Source organism: Octopus bimaculoides, chromosome 3, assembly GCF_001194135.2.
Source record: "Octopus bimaculoides isolate UCB-OBI-ISO-001 chromosome 3, ASM119413v2, whole genome shotgun sequence".
NCBI lineage: Eukaryota > Metazoa > Mollusca > Cephalopoda > Octopoda > Octopodidae > Octopus > Octopus bimaculoides.
In genome coordinates this window covers 11494715-11513328 of record NC_068983.1, presented here as the reverse complement: position 1 = coordinate 11513328, position 18614 = coordinate 11494715, and the positions used below count along the sequence as shown (strand labels likewise).

General features: G+C 32.6%; 1 protein-coding gene across 8 annotated transcripts in view; it reads left to right on the top strand.

Moving 5' to 3' along the window:
- The window catches only part of LOC106883284 (regulating synaptic membrane exocytosis protein 1), a 276467-nt gene that overhangs the window by 253839 nt on the left and 4014 nt on the right, over positions 1 to 18614 (top strand). For 7 of the 8 annotated variants that reach the window (XM_052966022.1, XM_052966021.1, XM_052966023.1 and 4 more), the window contains 4 exons: positions 1587 to 1813; positions 15617 to 15758; positions 16197 to 16393; positions 17285 to 17424. In XM_052966022.1, the coding sequence (XP_052821982.1) occupies positions 1587 to 1813; positions 15617 to 15758; positions 16197 to 16393; positions 17285 to 17424 (706 nt within the window). The remainder of the gene's footprint in view (positions 1 to 1586; positions 1814 to 15616; positions 15759 to 16196; positions 16394 to 17284; positions 17425 to 18614) is intronic. The other variant, XM_052966024.1, reaches the window with a different exon arrangement.

The following is an 18614-nucleotide window of genomic DNA, read 5'->3' as shown; positions in this document are numbered from 1 at the left end:
ACCTTCTTTCATATATATTTCCACTTGTACGGTATTCCACAACTTTACTTTATTATTATTATATATATATATATATATATATATATATATATACAAGGAAAAAACTCCTGCATTTTCAGATTATTTTCCTTATATTTTTACTCATGCAGTAACCCCCAACTTTACTTTGTTATATATATATGAGCTTGCTTCCCAACCACATGGATCCGGGTTCAGTCCCACTGTGTGGCACCTTGGGCAAGTGTCTTCTCAGGCTGACCAAAGCCTTGTGAATGGATTTGGTAGACAGAAACTGAAAGAAGCCCGTCGTGTGTTTATATTCCTGTAACTTAGCAATTCAGTAAAAGAGATCGCTAGAATAAGTACTAGGCTTCCAAAGAATAAGTCCTGGGGTCGATTTGTTCGACTAAAGGCAGTACTCCAGCATGACCACAGTCAAATGACTGAAACCAATAAAAGAATAATATATACATGTATATAATTAGAATTAAAGTATAGAAAATAATTTTAAAATGTTGTGCCATTCATTTATAAAACTACTTGCTCTAATAATTAATCTTTATGAAACTTGCACTACAAATTAAGGGAGCTTACTAAAATCTGCTACATGGTACAAGGAGTAATCGGACTTCTTAATGAGCAGACAATTGGTAGAACTGTTGGGACAACAAAAATAGCCTAATTAGAGGAATTTTAGTTCTCTTTTCTCTTTTACTTGTCTCAGTCATTTGACTGTGGCCATGCTGGAGCACCGCCTTTAGTCGAGCAAATCGACCCCAGGACTTATTCTTTGTAAGCCTAGTACTTATTCTATCGGTCTCTTTAAGCCGAACTGCTAAGTTACGGGGATGTAAACACACCAGAATCGGTTGTCAAGCGATGTTGGGGGGACAAACATATACACACACATACATATATATATATATATATATGTATATATATATATATATATATATATATATATATATATATATATATATATATATATATACATACATATATATGAATGGCTTCTTTCAGTTTCCATCTACCAAATCCACTCACAAGACTTTGGTCGGCCCAAGGCTATAGTAGTGGACACTTGCCCAAGGTGCCACGCAGTGGGACTGAACCCAGAACCATGTGGTTGGTAAGCAAGCTACTTACCACACAGCCACTCCTATTTATTTTTTATTTTTCTTTCCTTTCTCTTTTTTTTTTGTTGCTTACTTTTGTAAGTTAATAATAATTGTTTCTAAAAATAATTAAAGAAAATGAAACTTTATGAGGATATGGTATTAAATTGAGTGAAAATACATTTCCTTTAAACTTGGCTATAATTAATGGTGTAGCTCAGAGACCATCAAACAATTGCATTAATTTTATTTATATTTACAGAAATTATTTTAAATTTTCATATTTACTGTTGTTTATTATATTTATCTAATTGTACGTTTTACTATTTTATCAAAATAATTCTATATTCATTTCTAATTAGGAATTAACTGAAATTTTTTTTTTCATTTGATATGATTTCTATATTTAAGTAACATTTTCATATCAATTCACTTAGTCTAATGCTTTGTATAATTAATTCCTGCTTTTAGCGAATTCACATCTAAGATGGAAAGTCGAACAACAATTCCAAAGAGGCAGATTATTCGAAGCCCAAGTTCCGAAAGTTCAAGTTTTGAACGGAATGATGGAAGCATTTCGGATTCTGCTGTATCTTCCAGTGTCATAGAAGGTAGGAAACGACGGCCAAGCCTCGGTCACAAGGTAGCAGCATTTGTTGGGCTTTCCCGACGAAGTAGTAGTGCTGTGCAGCTAGCAGGTAGGTTACGATGACACAAAATTCCTCCCATTCTCCATTGTCCCAATCCAGTAACCCTGTTCCCTCACACTGCTTGCTTTTGCATTGCCAGCATGATTCTTTCTCAATGGGTACATTGTTACCATTAGCATTGCATCTGCATGATTCTAATAACACTTATACTATTTATTCTTAACAACAAAAAATAGTGAATAAACTTTTTTATTTGAAAGAACATAAGAAGAAAATTAACTGTCTAATAAGTTTTCTATTACTGTTTTCTTAAAATTTAACAAGCAAATAGTTAATGTTATCCACTGTAAGGATCAAAAATAAAAATATTATTATCATATTGGTGAAACTTGTAGCTAAAGCCTGAACATTAATATAATGTGAAAATATTTTTGCTTCACTGCAAATGCTGAAATGTTCAGTGGAACTCTTAGATAGTTTTCCATATCCAATTCTGTTATTGCAATATCTTACTCAAGGCTCTTTAAAACTTCACTTTAGCTTATATACACCAAAAAAGTATTCCTTTATCATTAACAACCTTCTATGAAAATACAGAAGAGCTTAATAGGAATTTTAACTCTTTAAACATTTTATTGTCTCCAATGAATAACTGTTTGTTGAACATAGTTTGTTCAGCAAAGTGCTAGAATTAGCACACAATTGTACATATCTTATTCAGACTGTAGTTGTAAACTTTCTTCAACTGAGATAGAAATAGCATCTTTAAGAAACTGAGACATTTTTTAATGTCAATGACCATTAAATTTTACTCCTAACAGTTAGTACTCATCATGAAATCACATTCCTTTTTAAGATTTATTCCTATCAGTATAATTATTAAAAAAGACTAATTTAATATTTTATCTACTTCATTGATGAATAAACTAGTGCCAAAATTGTCAGTTATAAACTTCATTCTTCTTAGGTTTTCCTGTGTAACAGGAATTAACAAAACTTCTATAAGCAGTTACCAAAGCAATGTCTAGATTTCTAATCTGACATTCACAAATATCTTCACTCAGGAATATTTTCGTCTTTTCCTTTTGCATGTTTTAAAAGTTTTACTTCTTTAATGTTTTTCTCCTTTATTTTTTATCACTTCACCTAATCATTCACTCTTAATAAAGCTTGAAGGGTCCTGCATTTCAGACAATTTTCTGGACTATAAAGGAAATAATTATAATTTGTAATATAATTTCTTTTAAGTTTCCCAGTATAATTAATTTAGCAATTTGAAATGAAATGTTCTAAAATATAGTTATGTAAGTATTAGAGAATATGTGTTTGAGTGTGCACATGTGTATGTAGGTATTCATATCATACATACATACATATATATATATATATATATATATATATATATATATATATATATGTATGTATGTATGTATATAACTATATATACATGTGTGTGTGTGTATGAGTGAGAGAGAGAGCGTGTATGTGTGTAAGCAAATAAGTGAGCTAAATTATAAGCTTGTAGAAGCAATAATCATATTATTTCTAACTTGAAGAAAAAAGAATATTCTGATTTGGTAGGATGTTAAAACTTATAGCTAATTTTACATAAGTTGAAAAATATTTTGATGGTAATGAATGCTAAATCTTTCCTTGGTGAAAAATGTTCCACCTATCATAGGTGAGTTATCGGTAATTCCAGAATAATACCCAAACTGACTGAGAGATACAAAACAGTTTAGAGAATGAAGATATGGAAGCTTAAATATCCATTGAATAGTCAGAAATTTGGAGAAATTCTAGTTGTAGCATTTGATAAGAAGAATGGTAGATGGAAATTCATAATGTAAAAGACAATTAAGAGTTCCTATAAGACATTCTTCTGAGGGTTAGACCAAATCTGCTATTGGTGTAAAGTCTCAACCAGAACAATGGTAACATGGTTGTGGAACAATGAGTTAAACAGAACAAAAAAAGCAATGAGACAGGCTTGGAAAAATTGGAAGAAAGGGACCAGCAGAGAATTATACCAAGAGCTAGATATAAGAGATGTTCTTAGCTAAGAGAGAAGCAGAAAATAAGAAGTTTGCCAATGTTCTATGATGTGAGGTGTTTTGAATTGGAAGACAGTGTACTAGAAAGAACCACGATATGAAGAGGGAAAAGTATGCACAGAATAATAATGGAACACTTTCTTTTACTGACATTGAAAACAAGGATTTCTAGAAGTGCTATTATAAAAATACTGTTAAATGAAGAGAATGCATGTCAGAAAAAGGGTCTTCTCAAAGTAAACCTGAATGGAGGACTGGCCATTTAAGTTGCTAGCAGTATGAGAGAGCAATTAAAGATATGGAAGCACTTGGCCCATCAGAAATTACTGCTGAGATGCATAAAATGTCTGGAGACGCAGTTAATTACAGGTATTTCATTTGCATGGTCAACCAAGCAGTACAGGAAGTTGTCATACCCAATGATTGACATTGCAGCAGCATCAATTTCAACAAGGGCAAAGAAATCCCTGTTTAAATCATTTTACTTTTATATCTGTAAATACAATTCTTGCCATTGCAGCAATCCACCGGATAGTCATTGGTCTCCATGGATTCTGTTTTTTTTTTACACACACCAAATATATATATGTACATATATATATAAATATATATATATATATATATATATATATATATATATATATATATATATATTCACACAACACATGCATACATATACCTTAATATGCATTTATCTGTGCATGTGTGCATGCTTATACACAATGTACTAATTTGAAAATGTGTGGCAGAAATAAAATAAGGAATATTGAATACTTGCTATGGAGTAATATATTTTAAGGTTGGTTACCGTTTCAATATTGTCATTTCTCAGGGTTTCAATCTGATTGGTTGACATTTAACATCAGCAATAAATCCGTTACCATTTCTTGAAACAATTTCTTCTTTGAAATGCAATCTGAAGACACCTGAGAAACTGAGAAGTGAGCATAATGGAACAGTGTTTCAATCTTACCTATGTATCTTATCTTTTTGTCTTTTACCTTTCACTTGCAAGGCATTGGTCAGCCCAGGGCTATGATTGCAAGGCATTGGTCTGCCCAGGGCTATAGTAGAAGACACTTGCTCAATGTGCAGTGCAATAGGACTGAACCCAAATCTAAATGGTTTGAAAGCAAGCTTTTTAACCACAGAGTCACATAAAAAGCACTCTGTAAAGTGATTGGCATTAGGAAGGGCATTCAGCTGTAGAGACCATGCCAAAACAGGCAATGGAGCCTAGTGCAGTTCTCTGTTTTACCAGCTCCTGTCAAGCTGCCTGGCCCATGCCAGCATAGAAACTGGACGTTAATTGATTACGATGATGATGTACATGTGTGTGTATATTATGAATATTATATTAATATTTCAAATACCAGTCTTGCCACACATGAAAGATCACATCAGGAGACTAAAATCAAGATGTTTATATGCATGCGGCCCCATCAGCCTCATCTGAGCTTTCCTGTGTTTAAAGATTTGCTCATCTCTACTAGTGGGTTGAAAAATCCAATTCAGTTTAATGCACAAGGGCAGAACCACTCTCAATGACTTTGACCAAATTCCTTGCTATATTCGTTATGAGAAAAATTTCAAAGTCAGAGCTAGGTGGTCATCAAAAAAGCTGATGAACCTGATATAGGAAAACAGCTGCAATAAGGAGGTGGTTATGCTCAAAATTAAGTTGATGACCACAACATTATATATATATATATATATATATATATATATATATATGCTGCTAAGTACACAACAGTGGTTGCTAACAATTTAACCTTGTGATAGAACACACAAGATGTGTCCTCTTGTAATTACTGATTAAGTAATTGTATCAATTTCCCCCCATCCTGTTTGAAAACATTATCTCTTTCTTCAACACTTGGTTGTCTAACAAAAACTTTTTGATTGCATGATCTTTGATATTTCTACTATTTTATCCTGAGAGGTCTGTTGTTTTGGAATAAAGCATGGTAAAAGCTATAAAGCTGTTAATTCAACTAATAGTGTTAAAATAGAGTTAAAATAGATTATAAAATTCTAAATGACAGCTTCAAATTTAGTTTCATCCTAAATAAGAAATCTTAAAGAACACTCGGAATTGGTTTTTCTTGATACCTACTTAGAACTATAGCTACAACTGAATAAGTGAATCAAGAATTGTCTTAGTAAAACAATACTCAAAATTTTCAGTTAGAGAATTATTTCTAAATATTATCTGTGATCCTTCCATATTGCTTATTGTCCTCATACTTGAGGTATTGAGATATTATAAAGATGGAGTATTTTGCAAGCATAGGGAGGATTCTATTCTCTTCACTTATTACTGAAAGAAGGTTAATCCCTTTACAAAGGAAATATTATGAGTGACTCCATTTTAAACTGATTAACTGACTCTTCAAATATACTACAAGAGTATTGGATCTTCTCCATTTTATTTATAATCTTAATAGTAGAAGGAACTAGATCAAGGAGAAGTAATCAAACTGTCCAAGAATGAGCAGTTCCTAATGATTCATAGTAACTCTTTATTCTTTTATTGTTAATGCATGCAGAATCCACCCTTTCACTCTCTACCAAGTTGCTATCAACTTACCAGGGTCTTCTTGAAAGGAAGCAAAACTAATTCCAGTTCTTGCACTGGTTTTGATTCTGGAATAGAAGTATGTTTGAGCATTAATATATCCAACTTGAGGGATGAGGGTGCAATATCTGAATTCTATTTTCAGAAATATAAAAAAAGGGATTTGTAACATTCCCAGGAAAGGAAACATAAAGAAAGCATTTTTTTAAATATAAACTCTGAAATTGGTCGACCTGAAGCTATGGTAGAAAGCACATTCTCAAGGTGTCATGCATTAGTATTGAACATGATCCCATATTGTTGCAAGGTGAGCTTTTGAATTACACAGCTATACCTGTACCTACTTTTTATTATAAATAAGTCTCAAAATATCTCTAACTTTATGTCACTTACAATGCAACAAACTACAGGAGTAATTCAATTCTATCTTAATGCTTTTTTTTTTTGTATAGCCTTATTAATTTGAAATTAAAACTGATAAAGTGTACATTAAATGCAACAGTCAAAGAAATTAGAAAGAAATAGTTACAAAAATTATATAAAATTCAATATTTAAAACTAATGTAGAATACTAAAATTGAAAAAGTATGTTGCTGATTTGTTGAAATTGTACACTTATAGGCTTGAATAAACTCATTATTGGACTTAGTGTATTCCTTTAGAAAAGGACAAGAAAAAGATTTGCTTGTCATTTTAGAATATTCTGAATTAAATTCTAATGTAGCTTCCAAAAGCTTTTCTATTTTCTATCCTTTTTCCTTTCATAGTTAGCGCTGTATCAAATATTGTGAAATAATGTTTTTCTATTTTTAATTCTGTTTTATTAATTCAAATTTAAAACATTAGTATATATATTCTATAGACATTTTGCTTATTGTAATCAAGGATTTTAATATTCAACTTTTTCTAGATTAACAGCCTATCTATCTTAATAAAAACTACACTGTCCTTTCTCAGTGTGCAAACATTAAAATTAGATACTTTATGTAGATTCTTCTGTAAACAAATAAAGATGTGTTAGTAGCAGAGAAATGGTTGTAATAAAGTAAAAAGGTTTGCAGTTATATCTGGTAAAGCAGACCCAAAAGTTTTCAATCTAGTTTTAGACTTTTTTTTTTTTTCTATTTGCAAATTTATCTACATATAAATGCACATAGACTGATTTCTCCAATCTCTATGATGCTTTCTTTGCAACACTGCCTTCCCAGAGTTTTGCTTCAGCAGAGCAACCAGCCAGCTAGCCAGCCAACCAGCCAGCCAACCAGCCTGCCTGTTGCTTGCTAGAATTCTAGCATTTGCTGTCACTCTTACTTCTGCTGTCATTGCCACTCTTACTGTTGCTGCCACTTTTGCCATTCCTCAAATAGCTCTTAGTTTCCTTATTCTGTTTCTTCTTTCCATTCCTTCCCTCCAATCCACCAAAATGATGTATCCTGAAGATTTCAACTAAAGACTTGGGACCACTTATGCTGCTACTGGCTTACACAATCGGCTTGAAGTCATAGACCAAAATTTGATCATGTTCACTGCATTACCTATTATTAACAGAAAATATATCAATATTTCAATTAAAGCTCTTCTCCATTTCTTCTCTACAAATTAAAATTAGTGATATATTTACCTTGAAAATTTGTCATCCTACATATATATATATATAGGGAGAATTCACAAAAAAAAGCAAAAGACAAAGACAGGTGGTGTAGACAATAAACCGATGTATTAGTTTAATGCTCAGGAAGTGAAAAAGTCTTTAACGTTTTGAGCCTACGCTCTTCCACAGAAAGGAACACAGAAAGAAACAAGGAGAGAAAATAAAGAATGTGTAGTGGCTAGCAATCTATCATGTTAGCAAAGATATTTTCAATGATAATGAATCTTTATCATTTATATCATTTGAAATGATTTCCTAACGCAGAATGTTAGGGAAATGCAGTTTATAATATTCAGTGTTTTCATATCTTCTTTATAATGATAAATGGGCTGCAAAACTTTCATGAATTATACTGGGATGTTTGTTTTATGTCTCTGAAAATGTAAAATATACAGAGCTCAGAGCTAAGCTTTCATACCTAAGTCACTGGATTTAGTTAAGTTTCTACTCTTTTTTTGATCACAGACTGAAATCAGCAAAGTGTTTGATAAGATGTTTCAAAATTAACATCTATAAGCTATCATCCAAATAATTTCCATGACTTTTTTTTTATTGAAGCAGGAGTTATAGTGTGCCAAAATTGATGTCATACACAATTTAGATATGCACCTTGCTTTTATGAATTCAATTCCTGCCAGTAGTAACTTTTTGGCCTTTCAAAGGTGATAGAATAAGTGGTAGTAATAAACTAGAATTACCTATAATTGCTTTTATTGATGTCTCTTTTAAGTTTCATCTATAAGTTAGTTGAGATTTGAATATATGACTCAACTACAAATTGTAGTTTATAACAGAAAAAACATTTGACATGGAGAAGATAAGCTTAAACTTCCAAGAGTTAATTTGAACAATTTCTTTATTCTTTTTTTGGTCTCCTTCATTCAGTCATAGTGTACTCCCCTATAGCAGCTATATCATGACCTATATCTGCTATTACTTCTACCAATATTTGCATTCACTGCTACTAGTGCCACTCTTTTTACTTCAATCTACCCTGGGTTTCTTGTCCAGCTGGTTATCAGCAAAACCTTATCTTCCTACTCCTACATCTCTGCTACCTCGTCGTGATGACCATTTTGGTCGGTTTGATGGCTCGAAATATCTATGTAGATCTTACCAAAAGCAGCAGCAAAGTGATTGTTTTCAGCTATTGTCAAGTGGTTCGTCACCAGTGATTCGATGTTGTAACATCACTAACTCCATTGGTTGTTCTTTGCCTACTCATCACAACTGTAAGTATGGAGCAGCGTGCGTGCAAGCGTTTATAGGCCCCCCTTTTCCAAGTGTCATGATAACATTTTTGCCACTCATTGATCATATTAGGTGAAGTATCATTTACTCTGTTGAGCTCTGGGAAAATCATAATACTTATTAAAAGCAGTTACTTATTGTTTATAAATGGTTAGGAAACCTGCTTAAAATATTTAGCTAACTGATGCTGAGAACCTTAATTATAAAACATTATTTTATCATCACATTATTTTGTCTTATTTTATTAATTTCCTCCAATTTATCACCATTAACATATTTTGTTGTTATTAAGACAAATTGATTCAAGGGTGATTCAAATTTGAGCTGGGTTTTGTTCAGAAGTAATTTTCAAAGGGTTGGGTTAGTGTGTCTATGCATGCGTTACTCGACACAAGAAACTAAAGTAGTCTCATAAGTTTATAGTCAAATATACAACTAGAATTAGAGGACATTAGTTGGTCAATTATAGTTAAAACAGTAAAATCAAACATCGAGTTCTAAGACATCTCAACACTTCTAAAAGCAAACTTTGTTTGTTTGTTTACGTTCATCGTAATTTGAATTTAACGTATGATAGCATCTCATAAAGCGAGATTTCTATACATCTTAAATTTGCAGAAGAATTTGTGGTGAGGGCAGTTTAGCTTAATCGGTCTAGAGCACCGTGACGCGTAATCACGGAGGTGTGAGTTCGGGTCTCATAGCTGGCCGCCAACACTTTTTTCTGTAAAATAGGGGTAGCTTATCCTGTTCAGGCTATATTATTAGCATTATCCTGCATTTGAGAATTTAAAATCACTTCAAAAAAGAAATTATCTTGAAATAAGATTTTTAAAAAGTGAACCAATTTTCTAAACTTAGCCTTAAATTATAAGTTTAAAGTCATAATGCTATTTAGATAATCGTAAAACAAAAAAAAAATTAATAACAATAGTTATATAAGTAAAATATGAATATTTATCTTGTATTGTTACTTGGTTTATCATTATTATCATTATTATTGTCATCATCATCTTCATCATTATCATCACCTCAGTCATCATCATCATCTCCATTTTTATCATCTAAGCAAACAAAAAAGTATTTGATGCTGTGTAGCAAGTTTAAGAAAGACAAATTTCAGATACTCATCTAATTCATGCTTCCATGTGAAAATAGTCATTTAAGTAGGTGAGGACTGAGTACATAAATGGCAATACAGTGTCAGTGGAGGTATACTCGACTGACTGTATGAATGTGAAATACAACAGTTGATAGTTGTTAGGAGAGAGAGAGTTACTTTGAGGGATATTTTAAGATGCTTGCAACAAATAGAAATAGACTATATGTATGTAGTGAGTTGACTCAAAAAAATAATATATTATGCTTACAATTAGTTTAGGGAAGTGGTGTAGGCAACACTAAATATAAAAACCAAGAGCAAATAAGGAAGCCTGTACAGGGTCTGTTATCTTGCCAGAAATAGCAGTCAGATCTCCTTCAAATTACACTTACCATCTTAAAAAGGAAAAACACATTAGGAATGTAGTCTTGTGTATACAAAAAGATGGGGTGGTCATAGATGGAATGCTTTTGATAATAGATTTGCTAAATCAGGCTTGACTTGACACTAAACAACTAAAATTTAATTTTGAATAAGTTTCAAGGCTTTTTATTAAATAGATTGTACACAGGCAGATACACAAGCATACATATATATACATATTAGTATGTATATATTTAAATTGTGTATCTGTATGTACATGTACTCTCTTTACTCTCTCTCTCTCTTTTACTTTTTTACTTGTTTTAGTCATTTGACTGTGGCCATGCTGGAGCACCGCCTTTTGTCGAGCAAATCGACCCCAGGACTTATTCTTTGGAAGCCTAGTACTTATTCTCTTTTGCCGAACCGCTAAGTTATTCGGGGGACATAAACTCACCACCATCGGTTGTCAAGCGGTGTTGGGGGGGGACAAACACAGACACACTAACATATACACATACACACACACACACATATATATATATATATATATATATATATATATATATATATATACGATGCGCTTCTTTCAGTTTCTGTCTACCAAATCCACTCACAAGGCTTTGGTCAGTCCAAGACTATAGTAGAAGACACTTGCTCAAGGTGCCACACAGTGGGAATGAACCCGGAACCATGTGGTTGGTAAGCAAGCTACTTACCACACAGCCACTCCTGCGCCTATATGTGTGTATACATATTTATGCAAATGTGCGTGCATACACTTACGTGTGTCTGCTCAGAAATGAAACACAATGTTCCTGTTTTGAGGGGTCACCAGTATGTTGCCAATTAACCTATTAGAACCAGTAACCAAATCTTCCTTAAATTACACCCTTAAGAAGGGATACATTGAATAATGTAGTTGTGTATATATGAGGAGGGACTGAAAAGTTCCTGGCTTTAAGGGTATCGCAAAAGGCCTGGCTGGAAGCCCAAAATTCTCAGTTTTTTTACAGGGCTTATAAAAACTGAAGGACCACTGTAATAAGTGTGTGAATCTGAGAGGGAAATATGTTGAATGAAAATCATAATTAACTGATCCTCCTGTATTTTCTTTTACCCAAAGAGCCAGGAACTTATCAGGACCTCCTCATAAAGAGGGAATAGTCATAGCTGGAATACCCTTGATCATAAATCTGTTTAATCAAGGCTAAACTGGTGTTAAATTTTATATATGTATATATACGCACACACACATTGGCTAAACCTGTCTATCTTTGATATATACTACTACTGTGCTACTGTGGCTCTATCAATGATTTTGAGAATTAACAGATATGTTCAGAGTGTAAAATGTTATACAAATTTGTTTCAATTAAATTCAATTTCAGAATACGTAATAGGTTACCATATTTAATGATGAAGATTTTTTTAATTTTTACATAGATCAAATAGTTTTAGAATTTTAGATATTTTAAACATTTTAACTAATTTGCCACATAAGATATGTCATGGCTGAGCATTTTTTTCCCTATGCCATATAAAAACATATAAAACCAAGTGGCTGTTGTTTTTTAGTTGTTTACCTGAAACATATATTAATAAAGGCATAAAATATTTGTTACTTATATAAACACAAAATTTAGAGTTTTGGAGAGGAAGAACATAGATTTTTGATGGTTACTCCTTTTAAGAACACTTATAAAAGAGAGTAATTTCAAAATTGTTAAGTTACATTATATATTACATAACATTATATATATATATATTTCTTAGAAACTTAGATCAACAGCAATTAGAAAAGTATTTCCATTTCATTTACATCATTCATTCAATTAGCTTAATCATTGTACAATAAGAGTTTGCTTTTGATTAAATAGTGATATTTGTGTAAAAAAAAAAAGGTATATAACTAATTAACCCGAATTAGTATATTACTGATAGTTATTATATTTGATCCTGTTGGAATTTGAACTTTAAAATATCAGAGATATTGTTTACTATTTAGTCCAGCTCTCCATCCGAATTCTACTCTGCTCAAATTAAAACACCCTGAAAAAATTTGCATTTTATTAGGATAACATATATCTTTGTCATCTAAAACACAGATTGGGTGAAGCTTCATTTTCTCTTTTTCTGTCTGTCTATCTCTCCCTCTCTACCTCTTTCATTCTTTCTCTCTCTTTCTTTTTCTCTCTTTCTCTCCTCTGTTTCTCTTTCTCATTAGATAGCACTTGTTTATTTACTCATTTTCCATCTTTATTCATTATCTTTTACATTTTCCTTGTTATTTTTTTTTCATCTTTGTCATTGAGTGCAAGTCAAATTTATAATGTTATTATTATTATTATTATCCCACACCATTGTAATCATGTTTTCTTTTATGGCTTTTTAATAAGATGTTGGTGTATCAAATTTTTAACATATGTTGCTTTAAATCCATCTGGAACTGTCTCTTGAAAATTATTTTTTGTCATTTTGGTTTATTTTAGAATTCTCTGTACTTAAATAAATGACTGCTTCATTTAAAATGTGTAAACTGTGTGTGTTTAATTTAGAAATTAATGTCAGTTTGATAGTCTCTGATCATTTGACATAATTGAACAAATTCACTGCATTGAAACTGATCACAGGCATGGAATCACATTATTACACCTCACAACTGGGATTATACTCAACCCCGATCTTATTCTTTTCTGCTAAAGGCTTTACCTACCTAACAATGTGAGCTATGTGCAATCAGCTTATTCCCTGCCTAACTGGCTCAGACCAAGATTTTCCATTACTTTCTATATTAAATAAATCTTTCTTTCCTAATCTATATAAAATTGGAGAAAAAAATCATTATGTACTTTATACCATACAAAGTAAGACTATCTCGCAATGAAGTTTGTTGAAAATAAAATAGATCATAAATATGGTTTTGACTTTCTGAATTGAAAGCATGACCAAGTTCTAATTTTTGTCATAACATGGGATGAAATTTATACCTTCCTGTATGACTTGCTCTGAAGGTCAGTACACTAAGATTAGTTTTTTTTAAATGAAATGTTACCATTATTACTATGAATTTCATCTTGAGCAAGTTGTATTTTTATCTTATTTTCATTTTATTGTTTCTTTTTTATTCATTAAATTAAAATTATTTGACATTATTTAAAAGATAGGAAATAATTTCAAAACATTGTAACTTAGTTTTACTGATTAAATGTAATATTTCTGATATGTATCTAATTTACAGATATCTCTTATGTTATTTGCTCAGCCAAAGAATAATATAGTATTCTTAATTCTTTGTTTAATGGTTGAATACTGTTCTAGAGTTAAAAAAAAAATCACCTTCAAGAGTCATGCTGACTCATAAGAGCTGGTTTCCCTGGCATATAAGTTCCCCACCTCAACAGGATTACTCATTTTTTACAGTTAAAAGGACTGGAGTAACATGAAATGAAGTGTTTGGCTCAAGAACACATGTTGCCTGGTCCAGGAATTGAAACCACAATCTTACAATCATGAGTCCAACACCCTTAACCACTAAGCCATGTGCCTTATGCTGTTCTAAAGGAATAGCATCCAATATTTAAAAGGAATAGTATCCAATATTTAAAACAACCATTCATGGAAATATCTGATTATAGCCAATACCAGCTGGGCTGGAAATGTTATCTCTTCTCAGATGACAAAAATTGAGTCAGTTCAATAGCCATAGTAAACAACGCCTGATACAAACCACATGATCAGGAGTTCATGCCTAACAAGAGCCAATGCATTGTGCACTTAAACAAGGTACATAACTTTGCTTCAATTTACCTGACTCACATCAGGCTTCACTTTGGTTCTGACTGGCACTGAGAAAGATTTCCAGATAAAAAGATAATTGATGTCTATAATGAAAACAGCCTTTTTATAAATCATTATTAGTCAGCAGCCGATGGACAGCTCTCATAACCTTGCAGGCTGATGAAATTGATGTGCTTTTTTATTTAACTTGAACGTCAATAGGCTAGTAGTTTAAAAAAAAAAACTTAGTTAAATGAAAGAAGAAACTCTATCATGAGTTGTTTATAATACAAAGAAGGATCAACACATCCTTTGTAACAAAAGTTTCTATGGTAAACCATAACAAATCTTCAGTTAGTGCTAACTGTTGGATTTCTTGTCATTCACAATAATGAAAATTCTTTCAGTAGTTTATTTTTAAAATATTTCACCATTTCTTGTTGACCAAATCAAATAGAACTACTGCTATTTCAGCTGTTGTCTTACCTAAAGAACATATTTCACATGTTAAATTATCATTAGAATTTTATTTTTGTGCAGTTTTTTTTTTTTCAGTCTAGTTCTAATATTTAAATCATAATTTTCTTGTAGCATTAACTGTAATTGTTACATAACATCCTTTTTTTGTGCCATATTAAATATTGTTTGCTACTTTCATAATCTGTTTTAACTAATTCATTTTATATGTACTTTAGTATGTATGTATGTGTGTGTATATAAATATATATTTTTTTTTCGATCCCTTTTGGTCGAACTCCCCCCTTTTTTCCCTTCCTATGATCCCTTTTGATCAACACACCCCTACTGTTTTTTTTTTCTTCCTTCCCCCTCCCAAAAAGAAAAGCTCTACATTGTATTTGTCCCATCTTTGTTGCGCCCTGTGTGGCTAATAAAAGAAATATATATATATATATAAATGCGTATATATGTATGGGCATATAGATGTATATATACATGCATTTATGTATGTGTGTGTGTGTGTGTGCATGTGTATTATGTATGTTGTGTGTGTGTGTGTGTGTATGTATAAAGTAATCTCAGCTCACGAATGTTTCCATTTGTTTTTTTACAGAAACAAACAAAAAGAAGGGTTCTGTTATACGCAGCGAGGAAGTTGGTGGCGGGCTTGAAATGAGAAGTCGATTAGCTAAACAGAGCAGCCGTGATTCTACTGATGGCAGTATGGGTAGCATCAGCAGCATTGAATCATCAGTGTAAGGATTCAGTTTTCACATAATTCCTCTTTCTTCACAGACCAAACACCATCTAAAGCTTAGATCTAAAAGTCTTTCAATGTAAATAATATTTTCTAAGCTACGATCTGAATACGACTATTTGGTTATTGTTGCTCTGCCTTTATTGAGCAGATCTATGGTCAGTGGTATTCCGGTCATGATCATTCTACCTTTTCCCTAGATAAATCTAGAATTCCATTATCCTGTGTATTCACCTGTGTTTAAGATTCTGTATTTTCTCCATTTTTTTTTTTTTTGAAAATATTCTTCTGATAGTTCTGTTTTTTTAAATTATTCTTCAGTTTTAGTGTGTGAACATGTTAAAATATACAGCTTTTATGCTTTGTATATAACTTTCCAAACAGTAATTTTTTTTTTTAAATAATAGGCTGTTGTTATTCTCCATATTTTTTGTAGAATGTGGTTGCCTCCAAGCCACTATGGTGACTTTGTGGAAGGTTTGGGCCCTTCACAACTTGTTGGGAGACAGGTACTTGGGGCTCCATGTCTGGGAGAAATTCAGCTTGGCCTTTATGATCGAAAAGGCCACTTAGAAGTTGAAGTAATTAGAGCTCGTGGCCTAATGGCTAAGCCTGGTGCCAAAGTTTTACCTGGTAAGTTTGTTTGTATTTGTGTTTTGCTTTCTCTTTGTAAATATATTCTTGCTTATATCTTGTAATTTTAATCTTTTCTTTTTTCTGTTTCACATACCTCCTTCTAGAAATATTCTAGAAAAATTAATTAAAGTAAGGGTCTCTGACTCATAATTTATCAATTTTGATTTGTTGAGAGTTTGGGGTTTTCTCCCCTGTTTATCTTAAGTTTTAAACATTGATTAATGTTCTGGTATTCAGACAGGGTCTTCATTAATTAGCCCTTTTGCATTTAAACTGGCCTTATCCAGCCAAAATATTCTACCTGTTTTATGGTTTTATGTTCAAACTGAGACAATCTGGCCTTTCACATCAACACTACAATATCATTCTAAAAATTAACAGTTACCTCATCAAAATCTCAAAGCTACAAAATAATGCATGAATAATTCAAAGCAATGTGAATAAATAAACATTACGTTTGACAATAATCATCAGTATTAATGATAATTCTTATCAAGAAAGGTAAGGAAGACAACTTCAAAATTCAGTTGGGGTGGGGAACTAGTCTGATTTTTGGTAACTAATTGGTTTTATAAACTTGTTCACTGAAACATAATTCATTGCTGAGCAAAAATATTTCTTAATTAAAATTAGCTATCTAAAAGGTACAGGTTTTATGACATTGTGTCTTTTGAAGCATAAAGTGTAAATATTTTATGTTTCAAACTCTTAAAGCTCTTGATGACATGGATAAGGATTGAAAATCGTTTCTGTTAAACCATTAAAACGAGAATTTCTTTATTTTCACAGCTTCAAATAAAATTAATGATTTTAATTTTTTTTTTTTTCCTGTCTTTTTGTCATAATTCTCGAAAATGGAAACCTAATAAATTGACATGTCTGTTTCAGCTCCCTATGTGAAAGTCTATTTAATCCAGGCCAAACATACAGTAGAGAAGCAGAAGACCACTATTGCAAGGAGGACATTAGATCCTCTATATCAGCAACAATTAGTTTTTAATGAATCTTACCAAGGAAGGGTTTTGCAGGTTAGAACTTTCATTTATCCTTTCTACTTGATTTTGAATTTGGATTAATTAAAAGTTAAAATGGTGTGATTGTGTCACAAGTTTGAATAATGGGAAGTAAGTAAACAACAATTAATAACCATTACTCCATTAAGGGCCAGCTTGCTTTTTATCCTTCCAGAGTAAAGACGCATAGCTTAGTGGTTAGGGGCATTCAGCTCATGATCATAAGGTCATGAGTTCGATTCCCGGCGACGCGTAGTGTCCTTGAGCAAGACACTTTATTTCACGTTGCTCCAGTTCACTCAGCTGGCAAAAATGAGTAGGACCTGTATTTCAAAGGGCCGGCCTTGTCACGCTATGTGTCATGCTGAATCTCCCTGAGAACTACGTTAAGGGTACATGTGTCTGTGGAGTGCTCAGCCACTTGCACGTTAATTTCACGAGAAAGCTGTTCCGTTGATCGGATCAGCTGGGACCCTCATCGTCGTAACCGACAGAGTGCTCCTATCCTATATCCTTCCAGAATTGATAAAATAAAGTATCAGTCAAATACTGGAGTCATTTTAATAAATATTGTTGTCTCCCAGTTTTCTTCTTGCAGGAGACTATGGCTCAGAATCCTAAACCAGTCTCTTTAATGCTGCTTGTACATTGAGAGTACCTTATAGTGTAAGCCCATACGACTATAATGTTCTTGTGATGTGCAGTAAACCTAGATATTTTTAACTTTGCAAGACATGTGGTTGTGTGGCCAATGTGAGTGGAAGTTGTAACAAATGAACAATCCAATACTAATTGAGGTGCATGAGAAGACCCGGCAAGCCAAGTGAGAGCATAATCCGAGGCTTCTGCCAGGGGTGTAGCCAGCCCACTTATGCATACCTTTCTCTCATTGGACACTAAACTCTGCTGGCGAAGACCTGTTGAGGCAAGTGAAATCGAAATCGAACCAAATTCGACGACTGGCACACATGCCTGCCTCTCCTTCATTGGACACTAAACTTGGCTTGTGAAGACCTGTTGGGGCAAGTGAAATCGAAATCATGGTGACACCTGTACCAGTGGAGCACTAAGAGCACCGTCCAAGCATGATCGTTGCCAGAGCAGCTGTCTGGCTTCCATGCCAGTGTCACGTAAATAGCACCATTTGAGCGTGATCGTTACCAGCGTCACCTTACTGGCACTTGTGCTGGTGGCACATGAAAAAA